Below are 22,705 nucleotides of genomic sequence, written 5' to 3'. Positions count from 1 at the left end.
ATTGCTGGTTGTTACTCAGGGTCTTTAGTCAGCAGGTGATGAATCCTACCAGTGCTGGGTCCTTCCCTTTAAGGCAGTGGGTTCCATTTTGGCCCAGGGTGTGGCTAGAAATGTCATCTGGGAGCTAAGGCCTGGGATAGGGGCCCAGCATTTTGCTACCAGAGTAATGATCCATGCTTACTGCTTTGGTCATTTCCTTGCTCTACACTAAGTCCTTCAGCACTTCCTTATTACTAACTACAGTAAATAAAATGCTTCAGCCTGATTTTCTATGCTCTGTACTAACTTCTCCAAATATTTATCAAGCACCTCTAAATGTCAGGTAATGTGCCAGGTGCAGGGACACAGAAGAAAGCATGGGCTATGTCTTCGGGAGCCTATAGTCTCCTAGAACACAGTGTAGGGAGTGCACCGAGGGAGGTGTGCAGAGGGGCTGGGGGCTGAGGAAGAGAGAAGACCTCATCTAGTCTAGGGGGCAGGGATGGAGTGAGTTGGAGGAGAGGAAGTTAGGAAAGCCTTTCTTGAGGGAATTCATGTCTGGTTTTCCCTTTACAGAAGAATAGGAGTTGACTAGGCTGTGTGTGTGCGTGGGCGTGTGTGTGTGTGTGTAGGGGTGCACATATATGCAAGGGTGGTTGTGTGTGTGTGTGTTGAAGGCTCTTGTGCAGAGTGGAGAGTCAATTCGTGTTTGAGAGAGAAGCATGTGTCAAGGACTGTTGATAAGTGTGAGGGGGACTGTCAGAAGGCTGGAATTCAGGGACTGGCTCATGGAAGACCACAATGCCTGGCCTGGTAAGGCACTTGGACTTGACGTTTCAGGTCAGTGATTGAGAGATTGTACTTGCTGGAGTTCTAGGGCTTCTGTGGGCCCTTTGGAAAGGGGAATAGAAGAGCTGTGGACCTGAAAGATTTTAAGGAGAGGAGGAAAATGTTTGAGTTTTGTTTTAAGTCAACTCCATGGGCAGCTCTGTGAAGGATGGATTTCAAAGGGACAAGTCTGACAGCAGGAAGGCCTGTGAGGAGGCAGTGAAGAGTGGAAACAGACTGGAACAGAAACAGCACTTACAAGGTGAAATTGACTGGACTTGGCCATGGAAAAGGGATACAGGGGTGAAAGAAAAAGTAATGGGGGAGAAAGGGCAACCCATAATCTTCTGGCTTAGAAGGAAGAGGGCAAGTTTCTGAGGGGAGGAGGATGGGCTTGTTTTCAGATAGGTTGCTTTAGAAGTGTACTTGGACTGCCCCGTCCCCAGCCTATCCAAAGGTGTTCCTGCTATTTCACAGACAGATTCTATGGCACTGGTCATAGCTCTGTTCCCACCCAGGCCTCTGTAGGCCCTTGCTCCTTCCTGTGACAGGGCTTGTGGTCCCTCTGATGCTGCATCTGTGAAAATCCTATTTGCCCACCTGGATCCTGGATGCCGCATGCCGCTCAATCTCTTCTCTCTCCCACTCCCACGACCTCTGTTATCTCGGGACTCATGGATGATGGCTCTTCTGTACTCCTCCAGTACTGAAGATTCCTGTTTTTTTTTTTCAAGCATGGTCTCACTTTGTCACACAGACTAGAGTGCAGTGGCATGAGCATGGCTCACTGTAGTCGTGACTTCCTGGGCTCAAGCGATTCTCCCACCTCAGCCCCCCAAGTAACTGGGTCTCCAGGCATGTGCCACCAGGCTGGGCTAATTTTTAAATTTTTTGTAGAGATGGGGTTTCACCATGTTGCCCAGGCTGGTTTTGAACTCTTGGGCTCAAGCAGTCCTCACTCCTCAGCCCTGCAAGTAGCTGGGACTACAGGTGCATGCCACCATGCTTGGCTAATTTTTTAAAATGTATTTTAGAGATGGAGTTTTGCCATGTTTCCCAGGCTGGTCTTGAACTCCTGGGCCTCAGGCGAGGCCTGCCTTGGCCTCCCAAAGTGTTGGGATTACAGGCATGAACTACGGCACCCACTCTATTTTTCAAGTATATTAATTTTTTTTTTTTTTCTGTAAGTAGCAAGTTCCTTAATGTTAGGGGCTTCAGCAACATCTAGCTTAGTGCAAAGAATACAACTGGTTACTCAGTGAATACACAGAATCTTGGAATGTTAGATCTTGAGGCTGTGGTTTTCAAACTGGACTGTGTAAGAAACATCCCAGAAGTGTATGAAAATTTGACCCATGGGTGGTTCTGATACAGGTGGTTTTCAGAAAACACTTAGAGAAACACTGGCTTAAAAGAAACTTAAAGATCAATTAAACTAATTCTGTCACGTTAGAGAGAGGAAACCATGAGTTGGAGTGTCAGCAACTTGTCGGTTTCTCAGGTTGTCTAGTGTCAGACCCAAGACTGCCCCCAGTTCCCCGACTGCTAGCCGAATGCTTTTCCTCACCACCCAACACACTGCTTCTACCTATTCAAAAGATGTCTTTCTAAAAGCTGAAATCCTCTTTAGAAGAATAAGTCAACATTTCATTTCACTTACAGTTTAAACGTTGCCGGAAGGAATGAGATGTGTCGGAGGCCATCTTTGTCCTCTAGGAATTTCTAATCTTAGGTATTAGGAGAAGGAACCACTTCTTGACGCTGCTTAAAGCAGAAGAATCCTAGAGGGAGAATTGTAGGCTGTGGATTGATTGATGGGATTCCATTTCAGTAGCATCCCTCCTGTCGAGGAAAACATCTGCGTGAAGATGAACTAAGCCTAATTTTGTGCAACTCATGTTTTCATATTTCTTGTAAAGCATATCAATAATTACAAAATATAATGTCTTTTCAGTGCCTAAATATAAATATCTATTTAAGTGTATGTTGGTAGTTCAGATAGTAAATACTTGTTAGTTTTCCTTGACATCATAGAATGTTCAGGAGAGAAATGGTGAATGTCATTTCAAGCCATTCTCTTTCCTATATTCATTTTTTAAAATTTAGTACTGTCAGCAAACCCGAAATAGCACCAGATGAAAAATGTGGGCTGAATGTAAGGTCTTTATTTTTGAGCTGAAGAGATGACAGCATTCGCCCCTTTCAGTCTTTTCCCTTTCTTTGTTCTAAGTGCCATACTGAAAATCATATGCTGGGTTTTCCCCCTTGTAGATCACTGTTTTCTTATTAGCAATGGTCATTTTCACGTTTGTTTGTTTGTTTTTTAATTGATAGGGTTAAAGAAACTGGAGGAATGCTGATTAAATAATGTACCTGGATATCAGTAGGATTTTTGATGATGCCTGTTGTAAATTCCTTGAGGGCAGTGTGGAGAAAAGTTAGTTAAGATGCTATTATTAGGGTTTGTAGGTGCTTGGGAAGCCTAACTCAAAGTGTTTGTGACTGATTTCCTGTTGTCTGGTGGGAGATCTTATGTACTGAGAGGCAGGACTTTCCTTTGCACCCACTCTGTTCACTTTTTTCCATCAGTGATGGGGTGGAAATTACAAGGGTGTGGATGCTTGTTCAATACAAGGATCATGTTTGATTAATTAAATTGAAATCATCTGTCCTGCAAAACTGTGTGTGCCCATAACTGAAAGTGCTAAAGCTGTGCCTTTGTGACCATCTGTTGGAGATGCTCTGGAAGGGACTCCTGCTTGGGAGGGAGGTGGAACTAATATATTCGAATTCCTTTCTAACCCTGTGATTCTATTACTGTACCATATTTTGGCTCTAAGATGATTAGTCAAATCTCTTTCTTGGAATCTGTTGTAAATTTCCGACTTACCAAGGTGGAAGCCTAAAGGTTTTGGACACCCTGAATGCTATGTCAGTGTGCCAGGGATGCTTATGCTCCTGGGATAAAATGCCTTCAGACGTGAGACCTTCAAGTAAGTGAGTGAATATTTGGGAAGAACTACTATAAACAACTTTGTTTCAGGGATACTGATTTCTTCTTTGAAGGACTAAAAGTCAATGACAGAGAAAGGAAGACCTGAAGTGGAGGATGAAAGTGCAGTGGAGCTAGTTTTCTTTTTGGTCAGGTGTCTTTAGCTGAGTGGCCCCTGAGGGATCTTGCTCACAGCCTAGACCATCAGCCCTGGCGCACGGCAGGGTACAGTACGGGGAGGTGTACTTCCCTGTTCCTCTTATGAACTTCCTTCACAAGGCTGGATGAGGGAATTTACTGATAACTTGTTACAAAACTGGCAAAATGAAACACAGGTGAACCTTTAGCTCATCATCCTACTTACTGTCTTTAATAAGATATGTTATTACACTTGTAAGGAATTTTGAAATTCTTAACATCAAAAATCTCACCTTTTAAAGTTGAATCCAAAGGACATGGGTTTCTTAAATGTCTGAACACATTTCTAAATTGTTAGAGAGGAAAAAAAAGTTACATGAATGAGAGTTGATTCTTGGCCCAACTGTGGGATCACAGTTGGTGTGTGATGGTCAGACAGTTAGGGCAGTGCAGCTCCTACCCAGTCCCTAGGGAAGATGCTGTGCTCTGGGTCGGCTGCTGAGGAGAGGATTTCACATCTCTTGCGTTCCCTCAAAAGGGTATGTGGAGCTAAGACATGATCGTAAAAGCAAGCGGGGAAGAATTCTGCAGTGGCAGCGAGGTAGCTGTTGGATACCTTTGTGGGATCAAAGAACATGAGAGTGCTTCTGACTACATTATTAATAAAATTATATGAAGTGTTTTGGGCGTACAGATGTATTAAGAATAGTACAATAAAATCTACATACCCCCCACCCAATTTAAGAAATAAAAATTAACAACCATAGGAAAACACCCTCATATACTTCTCCCTGATCTTATCCCCATCTCCTCTCAGAGGTAACCACCATCCTGAGTTTCACACCCTTTATTTTTTAAATGAGGAAAAGGAGGCCCAGAGAGGTGGGGAACTGGTTTAATTTCACACTTAAGGCTAGTGAGAGCCACAAGATGCCTTCTGCTTCTTTTCTTGGGGCACAGTTTATTGTTAGTAAACCTGTACTCCTCAGACTTTTGGGTATAATCAAGTCTGGAGTGTCTGTGATAAGGCAGCTTCGAGATTATGTTTGCAGTCCCTATAAGCCTGTAGCTTTGCACAGTAAGCATGGAGAACTGAAGAGAAGGAATTTCAGCCAACACCTATTTGTTTGGAATCTTGGGCTGGTACAGTAAAGTATAAAGGGATACCATGACATCTGGGGACAGTAAGATGTACAGGTTGTTAGAATAAAATTGCAGGGGACTGTCACAGTGGTGGCACTGAGCTATAAAATGAAAAAGCATCACAATCAAACCCCTTTCACAGCCTTCCTTTTGCTATATGCCAAATTAGACATCTTCTAAGCCTTCCTAAAAACAGTCCTGCTAAAATAAAAAATACCATTTTAAAATATTTTCCTAGGAAAACATTATCAGGCTATTTCTTTGGCTTCTAGGAGAAATGAACATGTGATTAATATATATTTTCTGGTGAGTAAGTGCCAGGATTGAAGAAACATGTTTGGAGCTATTAAATTTTAATAAAAATAAGAAAGCCAACAATATTACTTTTCTATTGCTGATAGAATGATACATAATTTTGAAATTCTGGTGGAAGCCTGGGTGCTTTTCCGCATTTTTATTTATAGAGTTTTAACAGCCTAAGCTTTACACCCTGTCACTTTTTTCTTGTCTTTTTTTTTTCCTTTCAAATAACACCTAGCAATTTTCACCTAGAACTCATCCACAGACATTTAAAAAGGTGGTATCTTTGGAGAAAACTTGTAGTCGATCACAAGATCATCCACTAGACTTAATTTTATCCAGAAGGCTGACCTGACGTTAAATGTCTAAAAATCATCTAACAGAGCTGTGAAAAGTAAGCACTACGTAGGAAGAACATTTTTGAGTTCTTTGATACAGAAGACATAGGGAGCTGTGGATTTCTGCATTAATCCATTTATCGAACAACAGGAGGAAATCAGACTGCCCGTGATTGCCCACCCTTGTTTACCAGTTGAATACCCAGCTGCAGCTGGGTTGATTTGAGAGCTCACTGGGTCGGGTTTAATCATCTTCTTTTGTCTGTCTTGAAAGCAGATGTTGAAGTGTAATCTCTCCACTTGCTGTGTAAGGAGCAGTATCTGCCTCTTCACACTCGACTTCATAAAACTTTAATGTCTTTCCAGGATTGATAAGAGTTGTTGAAGGCTACTGTTTCAGACATGGCATTTTTGCTTTTGTTTTTCAGACTGTTTATTCCATGGCTCCATTCCCTTTCCCACAATTGGCAGAGTTGAGGGAAAAATACACCTACAACATTACACCGTTCCCAGCCACAGTTAAACCCACCTCAGTTTCTGGGTAAGGTTTTTTAATTCCTCATTGTTTTCATGATGGAAGACTTAATATCTTAATTTGTTACTGTAAATTAATATTTATGAAGCCCCAGAGATATGTTAATTTGACACTTAGAATCTGAATGTCCCTTTCCAATGGTTTTGATTTAAACTCAAGAGAGATTTTTAAAAGTGTACTTTCCAGAGAAATTTGGAACATAAGAGATATTTCGCAACCCCAAAACTTACCTAATGATGTCAAGTATTAAAAATCTCAATAGTTAAAATAGTGTGGAACCTGTATACAAATACACAGATGAGCTGATTTAAAAACTGTGAAGACCAAAAATTGACAGTTGATAAAGAGTTTATCATATGAAAAATAAGCATATTGAATCAATGGTGAAAAGTTATACTATTAGTAAATGATGATGGACTAATGGGAACTAATTTGGAAAGAAAATGAGAGTCAGACCTCATACTAGATGCCAGGATAAATTCCATATGGATGAATGTGTTAAATAGAAACAATGAAATAATAAAATTAGCATAAGAAAATGTGGAAGAATTCCTTTAGTTCTTTGGAATTGGGAAGGCCTTAATAACTGACTCAAAATAAAAAAAAAAAGAAAAAAATAAGTACTTTAAATATAATTTTCTGGATGATCCAAATGGAACAAAACCAAACCTCTACAAGTAGACTCAAAACTATCTGTGGAAGGATATTTTTAACTTACTATACAAAATAGGGACGGATATTGCTAATATATAAAATTCCTAGAAATTGATAAGAAAATGGCCACCCAAGCTGGGTGTGTGTCTCAGCACTTTGGGAAGCTGAAGCAGGAGGATCACTTAAGGCCAGGAATTCGAGACCAGCCTGGGCAACATAGCAAGACTCTGTCTCTACAAAAATTACAAAAATTAGCTGGGTGTAGTAGTGTATACCTGTAGTCCTTCCTACTTGGGAGGCTGAGGCAGGAGGATTGCTTGCGCCCAGGAGTTTGTAATAACATATTATTGGAAACACTCACGTGTATACCATTAGCAGCCTGGTTCCATACTATGGGGTGTGTACATCCAGTAGAACTGTAAGAAAGCATAAGGAAGCTCTGTGTATGAATATGGAAAGGTTTCTTTTCTTTCTTTCTTTTTTCTAAACCTCACTTTGTCACCCAGGCTAGAGTGCAGTGGTACAATCATGGCATACTGTGCGGCCTTAACTTTCAGGCTCAAGTGATTTTCCCATATCAGTCTCCTAAGTAACTGGGACCATAGGCACGTACCTCCATGCCTGGATAATTTTTAAATTTCTTGCAGAGACAGCATCTCGCTATGTTACGCAGTCTGGTTTTGAACTCTTGGGCTCAAGCAGTCCTCCTGCCTTAGCCTCCCAAAGTGCTGAGATTACAGGTGTGAGCCACTGTGCCCAGCCCGTAAAGATTTCTTATATGAATAAAGGCAAGATGCAGAAGAGCATATATAGTATGCTAATAGTTATCCAAAAAGAAGAGAAAAATAAAAGCATGTAGTCATATTTGCTTATGTGTGCTCAGAGAAACTGAAGAATATGTAAGAACAAGTAACGATGATCACCTGTGGGAATTAGGTAGGAGATTCTCACAAGTGACCATGGTTACTAGTTTCAATGGGCAGAAGTTGGACAGAGATGGGAGGGAAACTTTTTATAAATCATGTAATTATATAAAATTCTTTTTTTTTTTTTTTGAGACAGAGTCTTGTTCTGTCGTTGCCCAGGCTGGAGTGCAGTGGCATGATCTTGGCTCACTGCAACCTCTGCCTCCCGGGTTCAAGCAATTCTCTAGCCTCAGCCTGTCAAGTAGCTGGAATTACAGATGCACGGCACCACACCAGGCTAATTTCTATATATTTTTAGTAGAGATGGGGTTTCACCATGTTAATTATATGTAATTCTATGTTAATTATATATATGGCATTTAAACCATGTAACTGTATTATGTTTTGAAATACCTCTGGTTTTCTTTCTATATTTCTTTTTTGTCTTTTATGTTTTTCAAGACGACATAGTAAGGCCAGAGACAGTGATGAAGAGAATGACCCAGACGATGAGGATGCTGTCGTTAATGCAGTGGGGTGTCTTGGACCTTTTAGTGGGTTCCTGGCTCCTGAACTGCAGAAGTACCAAAAACAAATTAAAGGTAAAGAGGTGGCTCTTGATTTAGATTATCAAGATGTATTGGTTTACTACAATAAGAGTAACACTGTGTCCTATAGATGCCTAAGTTATTTTCTGAACTGGTTACGACTATTAAAAGTCTTTATTAGGCTAGGCATGGTGGGTCATGCCTGTAAGCCCAGCACTTTGAGACAGGATGATCATTTGAAGCCAGGTGTTCAAGACTAGCCTGAGCAACATAGGGAGACCCTGTCTCAACCAAAACACAACAACAACAACAACATTAAAAAGTCGTTACTAGGCTGGATGTGGTGGCTCACGCTTGTAATCCCAGCACTTTGGGAGGCTGAGGCAGGTGGATCATGAGGTCAGGAGTTCGAGAGCAGCCTGGCCAATATGGTGAAACCCTGTCTCTACTAAAAATGCAAAAATTAGCTGGGTGTGATGGTGTGTGCCTGTAGTCCCAGCTACTCAGGAGGCTGAGGCAGGAGAACTGCTTGAACCCGGGAGGTGGAGGTTGCAGTGAGCTGAGATCATGCCATGCACTCCAGCCTGGGCAACAGAGCGAGACTCCATCTTAAAAAAAAAATTGTTACTAAAAGCATCTTTTCTGTTACTTTATCTTTTTATTATGTAATAGTTTCTCTCTGTATTATGTGTTACATGCATAATACACATTTCTTTTTCTCTGTGGTGACTTTTGCTCCCATTCACTGGATTCAACTTCGTGTGCTAAGTTCCTTAGCACAGAGCCTGGCATATAGTAGATGCTTAATATACTCCATCTGAGTTTAATTTATTCCATACTGGCTTCTCTTACAATAGGATTACCCTTTAAATCAAAACATTATGGTGACCTCTACTTGAATTTCTTGAATGACAAGAAACTCATTATTTTACAAGACACTTTGCTAGATTCTTCCCCTTAGTCCATGGTTTCTAGTTACAAAGAGATAACTTCCACCGACCCATTCTACTAATAGTTCTTCTCTTTGCTTTTTTTTTTCTATTTGAAGGCATCACTGTTTATTAACTGACCAGATTACAAAAATAATCATGGTAGACCCCTTAGTTCATCCTTCTAATAAGCCTGTAGCTCTTCTCTTCCCTATTGCCAGCATTTCTACCTTCCACAAAATAGGAGGTCTTTTCCTTCATTCCACCTTGGGGAGAGGATAATTTAAGGGTCACAGGAAGTTACTGGCTTTTTTGAAGCCTTTTCCAACAGTATAGATCTCATGAATCAGATCCTCCATGCAGATGATGTCATATTTACCAAGAGATTGAGCAAAGTGTTATCTGTCATGGCAATTTGCTTCTTATCAATTTTGCTATAATGACACTTGTAGATTAGTTCATTTACTTACTTTAGGTTTGGGTATGCTCATGCAATGTATGGTTCTCCAATCCTCACCATGTTCATTGAAGCCTTGCTGAGCTTAACAAAGGTTCCACTGAAGATCTGACGAAGGCGAAGAAACTCTAACACCTTTCAGACCTTTGGGCTCACACCATTGATACCTCTGATCCTTAGGGAAAGTGACAGTTTGGGTTCTGCAAGAACATAGAAGTTGCCAGCTTTTCTTGCCCTCCTAGCCATTTGAACCTCAGTTCTGTCCATCTGCCTGTATTCCTTGTGGCTGTGTTTAGCTTTTTCATAGATAAGCTTCCTCCTTGCCTTTTGAAGCATCTTTTCAGCAAACTTCTTTCTCAGGTGCTTGATCTTCAGCTCTGGCAAAATCCCTTTGCTTTTTCTTAAGGGTTTCTGGCACAGCAGGCACCTTCTTTTTCTTCTCTTCAACACCATCCATGGTTCCAGCTGGAAAGGAGGATTCTTCCCTTTGGAAAAAAACAGAACAAGAGTGCTTACTCCCTCTTCTACCTGATATCCCTTCAAATCTTTGAGGACAGCTATCATGTCCTCCAAAGCTTTCTCAAAGGCCCAAGTTCAGAATTTCTTTAAGCATGTCTCTTAAGTTTTGACTTCTGGACCTCCTAATAGTCTATTAATTTACCTCTAGATATCCTATAATTTGGTAATGTTCCTCTTAAAATGTGGTGCTCTGAATCACATGCCATGTTTTATTTCATTATTTTTTTCTATGCAGAATAGACTTCTGTGGTCTGGACATTATCAATGGTATGCACTGTTTTAAAGTTTGTGGTTCTGTACGTCCTTTCTTGTCTTGGGTGGCAGCTTTTCTTTTAGGATATTTATTCTACCTCTTCTAGTTTGAAGACCTTCTCCTTGTTCAGAGAAGTTAGAAATATGCTGAAAGAGGACAGAAACAGAATAGATGTCAGGCACCTCTGTGTTATCTTTGTCATCTGCCAACTTTATACTACCTTCTTGAAGTCATGGGGCTATCTTCTCACTTTTTCGGTTCTTGTTTGGAAGGTAGGAGCAGTGGCAGCAACTGCTGCTATTTCTAACTTTTGGTTGTGATCTTTTGGAGTATTTCCTGCAAGCCTCAGCTTGTTTTGAGTTTTAACCTTTTTAATGGCTGGGCTCATGCTGTTTTATGAGTATGTCCTTGGTATATGCTCTCCTCTCCTTTTAAATGGCTTTTAAAAATCTGAACCCAACAAGAGTCTTCTTGATTTCTGCAATGCCTTCTACCCCCTTTCTTATTGCTTGATTTTCAGCTTTTGATTTCTAGCCATAGGATCAATACATATTTTAATGGTAAAGTTTTTGAATCTGGGTTTCTGTAGCCTGGGTCTATGTTTCATTTTTTTCTCTGTTTTTCTTTCTGTGCATTTTTGTGCTCTAGGATGACATGATTTCATCATTAGTCTTTCTTGTTGATTTTGCTCTGATTAGCAGTTTCTCTTTTAATTTCCTTCTCCTTACAGAAATGATTACAGTAAAAAAATGAAGTAAATTTCTGAGATGTTTAGCCTTTGTCTGAATAACACTGTCAGCAGATGTTAGGATAGTTGGAATCTCTCCATCTTTTTTTACTCTGGCTCCCATGTCAGTTTTACAAATTGTGCTGGAGAAACTTGCTCTCTCCCGCTTTGGCCTGTGCAGTCTGTGGGTTACTCCCACCCAGTATTGTTTCTCTTTCTTGGAGGTCATCTCAATTTTATTTAAGAGACAAATCTGCTAGTTGTAGCTATCACAGGAGCAGACACCACATCAGACATAACAATAGAGTGGACAAGAAATGTTTGTTAAATGAACAAATCGTTCATTTTAGTGATACAGTGGTCTGAAGTCTTGATAATGTTATAAATTGTTACTATTTTTAATGTAAGAATAATGCACTTTTAATGACTGTCTAAACTCTACAAACCATCAATCCTGTATAAATCCTCATGCAGTTGTGTGGAAATCTGTACAATGATTTTAGAAATTAGGAGTTATATCTTTCTAAGGGAATCTTAGAAAATGGCAGTGATTTTTATCTGGAAGCAGTTGATGTTATGTCTATATAGCTAACAAACTGGTAACAAAATCAAACACTGAACCCACATAGCTCATGTCAGACCCACAGTTAGGTTAATAAGAAAATGCAGAAATATTTTCAGGAGCACATCAAAATAGCACTAGACAAACTCTAGTATGCATTTTTTTCTGTGATTTAGAATTTAATGGAGGTTAAGATACTTCACTGGGTTGTAGTGTAATCACTTTCCATTTACTCCTGTTCCCCTCTGCTGACCATCTCCTTATGTCTCATCCTTCGAGTGCAGAGCCAAATGAGGAGCAGAGTCTGAGATCTAATAACATTGCAGAGCTGAGTCCAGGAGCAATCAATTCCTGTCGAAGTGAATACCATGCAGCTTTTAACAGTATGATGATGGAACGCATGACCACAGATATCAATGCACTGAAGCGGCAGTACTCTCGAATTAAAAAGAAGCAACAGCAGCAGGTTCATCAGGTGTACATCAGGGCAGGTAATGCGATTCTTCATCTGAATCAATTTCAACTGTATCTCAACTTGTGAAATGAAGAACAAATAATCCTAGGAAGGCCTTGGAATTACTAACTGTAGCTCAGTATCTGTCAACACAGCTGGCTTGAGATAATAGCATATTTAGCATCTCATTTTAAATTTTATTTTATCAGGCTCTAAAGAAGAAAAAGACTGCAGGTTCTTTTTAGGCCCCAAGGACCAGGCAGTTGATGGTATTAAACACGTCTCTACTATGTGTGCTGTGGAGAAGGGTTTACAAATGATTAAAGTGTTGCAAAGCCATGCAGTCCTTGGACTTGAGAAATTTTGGAGCTTTTGCCCCATAAATTTTATGCATCTGAGTATAGAATTTAGCCATCTGCACACTAGTAAATTAAGCTACATACTAGTCATTTAGGTGATATTATAACAGATGTTGTGATCAGAGAAAATGGAAAAAAAAAAAACATTAAAAAGCCTGTGCTTTGCTGACGGCAAGTTATCTTGGGAGTATACTAAAAAGAACACAATTATAATGCAATTGGAAATGCTCTTTTCCAAGGATTGCCAAGCTTTTTTCTTTTTAATTCCAAAAGTCCCAGTGAACAATCTGCTTTATTGTTTAATGTATGCTGATTTGGGAGTTGTTTATTCTTGCTTGAAATGAATATCCTAATGAAAATGATGCCTGTCCAGAATTAACCAAAATATAAATTTGACGTGTTTTTAAAGTGGCATGTGAGCATGTGACTGATCTTGCACAAAAACTGAATTTACCTTCCATTTATCAGAGAAGAATAGTTGACTTCTTGACGATTCTCACTTTATCCTGAATCTTTAAGAAACCAGTCACAAAATAAATGAACAATTTCACTTTAAGTTTCAAAAACATTGGCACATACATTTCCTAATTTTGTCCTTAAAACAAATCTATGAGGAAGGCAAGGACAGATAGTCTCATCTTCTTCCAAATGGTGTGGAAATGGTGATTCAGGAAGGCTTAGCAATTGTCCAGGGTTATATAGCTATAGTGAGTGGTCAGGCCAGGGCTAGAACACAGGTGTTCTGAATCTTTGTACAGTCCCTTTTTAACTACACTGTACAAGTCTTTGGATGTGATGGTAAACAATTGCCCAGGGTGCTAAATTGACCCAGTGGCTTGTACCCTCATCAGGGATCAGCAAACTGTGATCTGTAGGCCAAATCCTGCTCACTACCTGTTTTTGTAAGTACAGTTTTTTTGTTTGTTTGTTTGTTTTGAGATGGAATCTTACTCTGTCATTCAGGTTGGAGTGCAGTAGTGCAATCTCAGCTCACTGTAACCTCCACTTCCCAGGTTCAAGCAATTATTGTGCCTCCGCCTCCCAAGTAGCTGGGATTACAGGCATGCACCACCATGCCCGGCTAATTTTTGTATTTTTAGTAGAGACAGGGTTTCACCATGTTGGCCAGGCTGATCTTGAACTTCTGACCTCAGGTGACCTGCCCACCTTGGCCTCCCAAAGTGCTGGGATTACAGGAGTGGGCCACTGCACGCAGCCTGTAAATACAGTTTTATTGGAACACAGGCATGCCCGTTTTTTTACAGGTTGTCTAAGGCTCCTTTCACACTACAGTAGCTAAAATATTTACAGTCTGGTCCTTTACAGGAAAAGTTTGCTGACCCTTTCTCTAGATCATGGTTAATGTGGTTATCTTTAAGGGAAAGATTGCCACTCAAAGGCAAATCTCTAGAGCATTGGTTCTCGAAATTTAGTGTGCATACAGATCATTTGGGGATCTGCTAAAATATAGACTCTGTTTCAGTAGGTTTGGAATGGAGCTGAAATTATATGTTTCTAACAAGCCCGTAGGCACTGCTGGTGCTGCTGCTTGGGGACTGTATTAGTCTGTTTTCACATTGCAAAGAGACATACTTGAGACTGGGCAATTTATAAGAGGCTTAATGGACTTACCGTTTCACATGGCTGGGGCGGCCTCACAATCATGGTGGAAGGTAAGGAGGAACAAGTCACATCTTACGTGGATGGCAGCAGGCAAAGAGAACTTGTGCAGGGAAACTCCTATTTTTGAAATCATCAGATCTTGTGAGACTTAGTCACTATCATGAGAACAGCATGGAAAAACCCACCCCCATGATTCAGTTATCTCTTACTGGGTCCCTCCTACAACACGTGGGAATTATGGGAGCTACAGGATGAGATTTGGGTGGGGACACAGCCAAACCATATCAGGGACCATGGTTTGAGCAGCATGGTTTTAGATGAGATGGTATACGATAGGATTAGCAGCACAGGGGGAGAGACTGAACTTGAACTAGAGGCAAAAAGACCTTAGCTTCTGAGACTTAATGGAAGGTGGTGAGGATGGCGGTTGAGGTATCAGCTTCCGAGGTTAGGGAGGATGGGAAATAGAGGCCTTTCAGACTTGATAGCTTTTGTTTTCATGGAGAAATTGGGGGAAAGTTGTTTGGTGGGAATAAGGTGGGGGTTGGGAGTAAATGAGAGGTTAAAGAAAGTAATGAAGATTTAGTTAAGTCATTGAAAGGAGTGAGACAGAGAAATGAAAAGATTGTTTGGCATTAAGGACCCAGTGAAATGAGAGGTCATGAATTTGAAGGGCTCAGTTTCAGAAAAGAGAATGTGGATTATGGATCCCAGGTTGGGGCTTTACTAGCAATGTGTGACAAAGAGACAGGGATGCCTATGAAGCAGTGATCTAAGCGATCGGCCACGCATCTGGCAGGGTAGGGGTGTCAGTGAGCCGAAGGCACATGAGGGGTTATGAGGAGCCTGAGGAACAAGGAGCCAGAAGTCTCTATGGTTCATTACCACATATAGTTAGACTGAGAGCCTGAGACCTGGAAGAGCCAAAGTGAGGAGTATTAGAATTAAATATTTTCACATAAGGTGGAGCTGGGTGATAAGGTTTAGGATGGAACTGGGGAGGCTGAGGAACTATGAGAATGTAATGGAGGGCCAATCACAGTGACAGTCAAATAATTGGTGAGGTGGCAGGAATGTGGTGAAGAGGAGACAGTTATCAACATTTTCAGTTGATACTGGGGTATGACCAGTGGTAAATGACAACAGTAGAGAAGGGTGGAAGTTAGTTCAGCCAGATGACCTGGACATCAAGGAGGAAGGAAACTCACACACAGAGGGAGAGGCCTTCTCCCTACAACTTCTTTCTGCAGGTGCCATCCTGGGACCATGTGTGTTGAATGCTGCATTGGAAATAGGAGCCTGGTCATAGCCACAGGAGGTCAACAATAATGCCTTTGACAGTGCCTTCTAGGAGAACAAAGCTTTTTTGTTTGTTTGTTTGTTTTGAGAAGGAGTCTTGCTGTATTACCAGGCTGGAATGCAGTGGCACAATGTCGGCTCACTGCAACCTTCACCTTCCGGGTTCAAGCAGTCTACGGCCTCAGCCTCCCAAGTAGCTGGGCCTACAGGTGCGCACCACCGCACCTGGCTAATTTTTGTATTTTTAGTAGAGACACGGTTTCACCATGTTGGCCAGGCTGGTCTTGAACTCCTGGCCTAAAGTGATCCTTCTGCCTTGGCCTCCCAAAGTGCTGGGAATTACAGGCATGAACCACGGCACCTAGCTGAGGACAAAGCTTTTGGTGCTTTTCAGTTTTCAATTGGCTTTCAAAGTCCATTGAGGACACAGGAGTGGTTTTTCATCTCTAGGGCTAGATGCTGGATAGCTGTGATTTCACTGCATTCTCACTACCTTTTTATCACTTCTGTCATTCTGCTGGATCTCACTTCATAATATGCAGTGTGTTCTTTTCCTACCTCTCAGAGGCTGACAGATGATAATCCATATGGTCATAGTGTTTGTTGTATTATTATTTTTTTAAATCTGCAAAGATTTTTCTAGGTACAGTACCTCTGAAGTTGCTACTCAGAGACGAGAGCTCTCTGTAAAAAAACATGAGGGGGTCCAGGCCCTAATGAGGAATGAGGGGTCAGATGTTCCTTTTTGTATCATCACCCTGTGGTCCCTTCTTCTTTAAAGAAGAGAACATTGGTGTTCCAGGCTCTTGGGTTGAATTCGGTTTCTGCTGTCTTCAGTCACATGCCTGTGCCCCTCCCTGGGGAATGCGTGGGAAGGGATGTGGTGGGCCAGGCTGGGAGGACCCCCATGTGATTTCTGTTCCAGGATGGATGTGTTTTTCTGTGATGCACTTCATGCTACCTTTCAACATTTCTTTCAGACAAAGGGCCAGTGACCAGCATTCTCCCATCTCAGGTAAACAGTTCTCCAGTTATAAACCACCTTCTTTTAGGAAAGAAGATGAAAATGACTAACAGAGCTGCCAAGAATGCTGTCATCCACATTCCTGGGCACACAGGAGGGAAAATGTCTCCTGTCCCCTACGAAGACCTTAAGACAAAGCTCAACTCCCCGTGGCGAACTCACATCCGAGTCCACAAAAAGAACATGCCAAGGACCAAGAGTCATCCGGGCTGTGGGGACACCGTAGGGCTGATAGACGAGCAGAACGAGGCCAGCAAGACCAAAGGGCTGGGGGCAGCAGAGGCGTTCCCCTCTAGTTGTACAGCGACAGTTGGAAGAGAAGGCAGCAGCCCCGAAGGCAGTACCGGGAGGACAATCGAGGGGCAGTCTCCGGAGCCGGTGTTCGGAGATGCTGATGTGGATGTGTCTGCGGTTCAGGTGAAGTTGGGGGCCCTGGAACTGAACCAGAGGGATGCCGCAGCTGAAAGTGAACCCAGGGTGCACCCACCCTGCCAGCAGCACTGCCCAGAGCCGCCGAGTGCACCTGAAGAAAACAAAGCCACCAGCAAACCTCCCCAAGGCAGCAACTCAAAAACCCCCATCTTTAGCCCTTTCCCCAGCGTCAAGCCCCTACGGAAATCTGCTACTGCCAGGAACTTGGGATTATATGGCCCTACAGAAAGAACCCCGACTGTGCACTTTCCTCAAATGAGCAGGAGCTTCAGCAAACCCGGCATTGGAAACAGTGGCACTAAGAAACGATGATGTCTCCCCGAAACATTGTATCTGGACTCACCTTTTCACAGTAGTATAAGGGCTGCAGCTGAATGGCTCTAAAAGAGTTTTATTTGTCCAGTGAAAATGAGTAGGTTCAGGGATGAGCAACAGCCCATAAAAAATGGGAACTGGAAGTTTTATAATAGGAGTTAGAAACAGGGCTGTTTTCCCATCTACTTGCTAACTGATGAAGTGGATTCTTGTGGCAAAATAAATATTGTGGTTTTATAGTGTGAAATTTTCCCAATTTTTCATTGTGAGCTATTTAAAAAAGACTATATATCTAGACTGTTAACTCTTGTCCATCCTTCTGTTCTGGGGGCCTTCAGAGTCCCTGTGACAGTGCCCCCAAACCTTCTAGTTCTCTGGGTATTACTAATATTCAAGCATGCACATACCAGCTTGCTAGGACAGAAACTGTAAAAAGTAAGTTTCTTCGTTACAAAAAACTTCCTGATTTTCCTTTTCGTGGTTTATGGAGGGGATTGTGTCCTGTGAGATTTCCTACAGTACCTGTCTCAATTTTTTAAAAAAATTCTTATGCTAAATCATAGGAGAAAAATCTAGACAGCCTTTCTTTAACTGTCTATTTCTACCTTCAAAATGAAGAAAACCTTTCATCTCTTGAAATTTCGGTCGATAACCCAGCTGAAGATCTTACGCACAGGACACACTTGGCATATGCTTTAAGCAGTTGCTCCGGACAGCTTGCTCGCGCCACTGAGCTTTTCCTGAGGTCTGTGTTCTCCTCTCGAGGAGAGCTTTCATCCTCAGTGGTACGGATGACTTGATGGGCTCCACACAGAGCCTGGCCTGCATCCCCTACCACACAGCTCACTCACCCACCAGCTCTCGACTGCAGACGCACAAGGCCTCTGTTCAGAAGCCAGAACACAGCACCTGTGACTCTGTTACTTGAATTTTGTGCTCTTTGATTGGAGTCCTTTGTTGGGTACTTTGTTACTTGAACACTGCCTTTCTCTGGAGAAGGCCCCAGTGCTTTCTAGCTCCCTCTCACTCCTGCCCTTTCTAGCTCTCTCTCACCCAGCGGGTCAGGGATAGCACCTCTTGTCTCCACTATGCAGATGGGAACTCTGAGCCACACAGAGGTGAAGTAGCACTTCAGTTACTCAAGGTCAGTACTCCCGGTATTCCAAGTGACTTAGCCACATTTCCTTCAGTGCAATAGGCGGGTTTAATGCTCTTTGTACACAGATGCATTGGCTACATAGCTTGTAAAAACCGAGACTGGGAAGCCATTCACTAAAATCCCTCCTGACTCAAAGGACCTGTCTCCAGATGGTACAGAGTCCCTTGATGGCGTTTTACAAAACCAGCTCTGACTTCCTTATCCTGAACAGGGAGTTTATCTTAAGAATGCTTCATGCACCTGTTATTTGGCTGAGCAAAAGGCTCACTCCTCAATCCCTTCTCCCCGCCGTCATTAGAGGAATAGACTCAGCCTTCATGTTTGTCTCTGGAAGACTATTGGCAATACTTTCAGGAATATTGTTGATGCGGCCAATATTGATTGGAGCAAATGGATTTTTAATTCTGAAACGAAAACTGTAATTGTAGAGCAGGCTTTTACTATGAGAGGTACTAATTTTTATAATAGAGAATGTGGTTGTGTGAACTTTTTTTGAACAGAAAACACACAATGACCTATACCGTGAGAAAAGCTATTTTATCCTCTTCGTGGTATTTTTACCCCCAAAGGAACTGAAGATGGAAAATATGACTAAGAAGTTATTACAGTTTTGGTTTTGAATTCTGTGCCATCTGAAGTTAGCATCCAGCTTCTTAAAAAGCAGCCACGCCCACAGCCTGCTTTTTGGGAAGGGTGTAGGTGGAGAGATGGGCTTATTTTGCATACCACCCTCAGGGCCCAGAGACCCACTGCATTTTCCAGAGTTAAGCAAATGACACCATTTTCTTCCATCAGCTAAACTTTACAGATAAGAATGATTCCACCTCATATCCTTTTCTTTGCCCCTTCCCAAATGAGTCAGAATAGTCGTGTTCCCCTTGAGGGATGTCTCACTTGAATGGAGAATTGTTCTTTCCTCTCTTGAATCAGCTCACTAGCTCCCTGATGGTCTGGGTTCAAGGAGTTGGTTAATGAGGTAGAGGCCACTTATTCAAGTCCTTGGGATTGCACCATTGCTGTCCACAAACAGTATCAACAACACATGCTGTGCCCTGTGAACACTCTCCTCTCACCTGTTTCCAGGGTTAGTCTTCCTGAGAAGGGGATGGATGAGATAACACACAGTTTGGGATACGTATCTGTTGAATGAATGAATAACTGAAAGGATAATAATAGTCCTCTGAGACAAAAATGGCCTTGTCAGATTTTTGAAAATCCAGCAGATTCCTGTTAAAGCACTCTGTGTACCAATAACATGCATGCATTGTACCAAGTAATCACAATGTGAATTGGTCAATTAATGAGCCTTGCCTACTTTAGAAAATAAAGAAACCTGCAGTAGCCTCTACCACACAGCATGTACAAAGACCAGTATGGACTTGCTCTCTTCCCTATGTATTGGACACTGTATGCAAACACCAGAAGTACTTAACAAGTAGTGGTTTCTTGATTTTTAGATATGTCTGTAGCCTTTTAGCACTTTTACCGGGAATCAACTCATTTTGATGCCTCTGCACCTCAGTTCCTCTTACAAAAGCCTCCAGATGATCTAAATCTAGTTAGCAATGTCAGCCTATGGACTGCAATGGTTTGGGACATTGTATTCCTTTGTTTGTCTCTTGTTCTGAAGGATTGTATTGATCACAAAGTTATATGCATAAAGATTTTCATTGTTGTAACTGTTGTGCCATTGTCTGAGTGCATGCATGGAACACTGTTGTGACCGCCCCTTCTCCCTTCTTCCTTCACCCCCAACCCCAGACCCCACTTGGTCACATGAACCAGGGAAACAGCCTGATAAGCTCCATCTTCCCCAGTCTAATCACTGGGTTGCAGAGTGTCCTGTGACCTGCTCAGAATTTGCAGAATAGCTAGTTCCTGAATATGAGTAAGCAGAGTTTACCTAAGAGAGTTTACCTAAAATTAACCTTTAGATCTACCATTTATTTTTGTCTTAATAAAATGAACGATAAGAATACAGTTTAGCTGCATGGCATTAAGGATTCTGTATGAATAGATGTATAGTTGCTACCATCTCCCCATATAAAATCTCTCTTTACAGCGTTTCTGAGCCACTTTCTTTGCTGCCTACAGCATTTGAGGCAGCATTTAAAATATATTGTTTTTCCTAATTAGAAAAGTAGTAGGTTTTAGAAAATTGGGAAAACAAGGAGCATAAGGAATCATCAGTATTCTGTATAGATCTTTCCAGTACGTTTGTGTATGTATGTACACGCCATTATCTACAAAAAAAGGTATTTTGAACGTGGTAGTTTAAGCTGTCTTTCTGGTAAATGCTCTTATACAATATGATTTTTAGTGACTAATATTCCTGCATGTGTTCATGCTGGAATTCACATAAGCAGTACCTTGTCAAATAGGAGGTTTCTGACTAGAGAGTAGTAGAGACAGTAACCTGTTACATGTATGTACATAGCCCGAATTATTTTCTTAGGATATGCGTATAGAAGTGGAGTTGAAGAGTCAGGAAATATGTCCATTTTTAAGACACATATATCTCCAAATTGCCATTCTTAAAGGTTGAAGTTATACAAGCAGTGAATTAGAATGCCTGCTTCTCTACATCCTGGAAGAGGCAGCAATCTCTTTCATTTTTTTTTTCTTTTCTATGACTTCTAGTGTTGAAGTGCCAACAGAAGTGTTTTAGAAGCAGTGATAATGGACACTCATAACACCCATATCTCATTCCTGACTTTTAAAAGAAGCATTAAGTAAGATGTTGGCTGAGGTTTCTGGTAGGTGCCTATTATTAGGTTAAGAAAATTCCCTTTTATTTTTTGCTTGCTAAGAGTTTTTTTTCCATCAACAGGTACTGAATTTCATAAAAAGAACTTTAATTGTATCTTTTGAGAAGGGAATAGTGTTTGAGACTTCGTATCTTGAACTCAAAGAAATAGCCATTGCTAGGTTTTGTCAAAGAATACCAGATATTTTAGAGTTAGAAGTTATGCAGTAAAAGCTTTATGTGCAACATGTTCATTGAAGTATTAAATGTACTAACGGAAACCTGAAAACAATGTAAACATCTGGGAATAGGGGAGATGTTTGGGTGAATTCTGATTCATCCCCAGGATGGAAATGTGAAGGCCAGTGAGTATTTGGGCCATTGAAGTGGGAGTTATCTGTTACCCACATCAGGCAGCTCAGAGTAAAGTCAGCAAGTCTACAGTCATAGAGCCATCAGGATACAGCGATGGATGGGAGGCCTTCTGGCTGAAGGCAGAACTGTGGGAGTGGTTCTTCCACAAAGGCAGCCAGTGCTCACCTGAATTGGGACTGGTACTGTAGGTGTTGGGTCAGCTTCCATGCAGTTCCCTGCTGGCCATCTCCCAATGCTGAATGTCTGATTCAGTTCAGGCTGCTGTAACAAAGTACCATAGACTGAGGTAGCTTAAACAATGACATTTCTTTCTCACTGTTCTGGAGCTGCGAAGTCAAAGATCAAGATGTCTGCAAATTTGGTATCTGGTGAGGAAGGGCCCTCTTCCTGGTTTGCAGATGACTACCTTCTTGCTGTGTCCTCACACGATGGAGAAAGGGAGTATGTTCTGATCTCTTCCTCTTCTGATAAGGGCACTAACCTCATCATGAGGGTCCCATCCTCATGATGTCATCTAAACCTAATTACCTCCCAATGGCCCCACCTTCAGATACCATCACCTCGAAGGTTGCTTCCTTCCTGGTGGTTTGCTCTGGCCAGACCAAATGACCTCCTGCAAAGTGTCACTCGATCCCATTCTCTCCATCCCTTCCATCCCAGGCAATCCTTATCTGACTATGCCAACCTGTCCCCCAGGGGCTTCAAGAGTTGTTGTTTTAACATTAAAAAACCAGAAAGTTGACTGTTTCTTAGTGTTTACATTCTTGCTATAACAATTCTAGTTTGCCTTTAGGCAATGCTGATCACTGGGAAGGAGGTGGATCGATTCTCCTATGGTACCAACAGTTTTTCTGGGAGGAAACTTCCTGATACCCCAACCTGGGAATCTCCCTATCCCTGGAGAGTCCAGGAATCTGTATTAAAACATGAAACAAAGCAAAAAATAAAAGAAAAAAACTCTCTTAGTAATTGTTTTCTTTTTGAGACAGGGTGGAGTGTACATAGCCCGAATTATTTTCTTAGGATATGCATATAGAAGTGGAGTTGAAGGGTCAGGAAATATGTCCATTTTTAAGACACATATATCTCCAGGCTGGAGTGCAGTAGCACAA

The 22,705-nt window shown here is 41.7% G+C and overlaps 1 protein-coding gene across 5 annotated transcripts in view; it reads left to right on the top strand.

The window, feature by feature from the left end:
• The window catches only part of TBC1D30 (TBC1 domain family member 30), a 108,063-nt gene extending 85,730 nt beyond the window's left edge, over nucleotides 1–22,333 (top strand). For 2 of the 5 annotated variants that reach the window (XM_033221387.1, XM_033221389.1), the window contains 4 exons: nucleotides 6,147–6,259; nucleotides 8,275–8,414; nucleotides 12,092–12,298; nucleotides 16,595–22,333. In XM_033221387.1, coding sequence (XP_033077278.1) covers nucleotides 6,147–6,259; nucleotides 8,275–8,414; nucleotides 12,092–12,298; nucleotides 16,595–17,310 — 1,176 coding nt within the window. In that variant the 3' untranslated portion in view covers nucleotides 17,311–22,333. Of the gene's footprint in view, nucleotides 1–6,146; nucleotides 6,260–8,274; nucleotides 8,415–12,091; nucleotides 12,299–12,470; nucleotides 12,531–16,522 lie in introns of all 5 variants that reach the window. The other 3 variants (XM_033221386.1, XM_033221388.1, XM_033221385.1) reach the window with 2 other exon arrangements.
• Nucleotides 22,334–22,705: the final 372 nt, after the last annotated feature.

This window comes from Trachypithecus francoisi, unplaced genomic scaffold (assembly GCF_009764315.1).
Source record: "Trachypithecus francoisi isolate TF-2019V2 unplaced genomic scaffold, Tfra_2.0 Lachesis_group11, whole genome shotgun sequence".
Taxonomy (NCBI): Eukaryota; Metazoa; Chordata; class Mammalia; order Primates; family Cercopithecidae; genus Trachypithecus; species Trachypithecus francoisi.
Note: the sequence above shows the minus strand (reverse complement) of the source record. Positions and strands in the feature narration are given on the sequence as shown.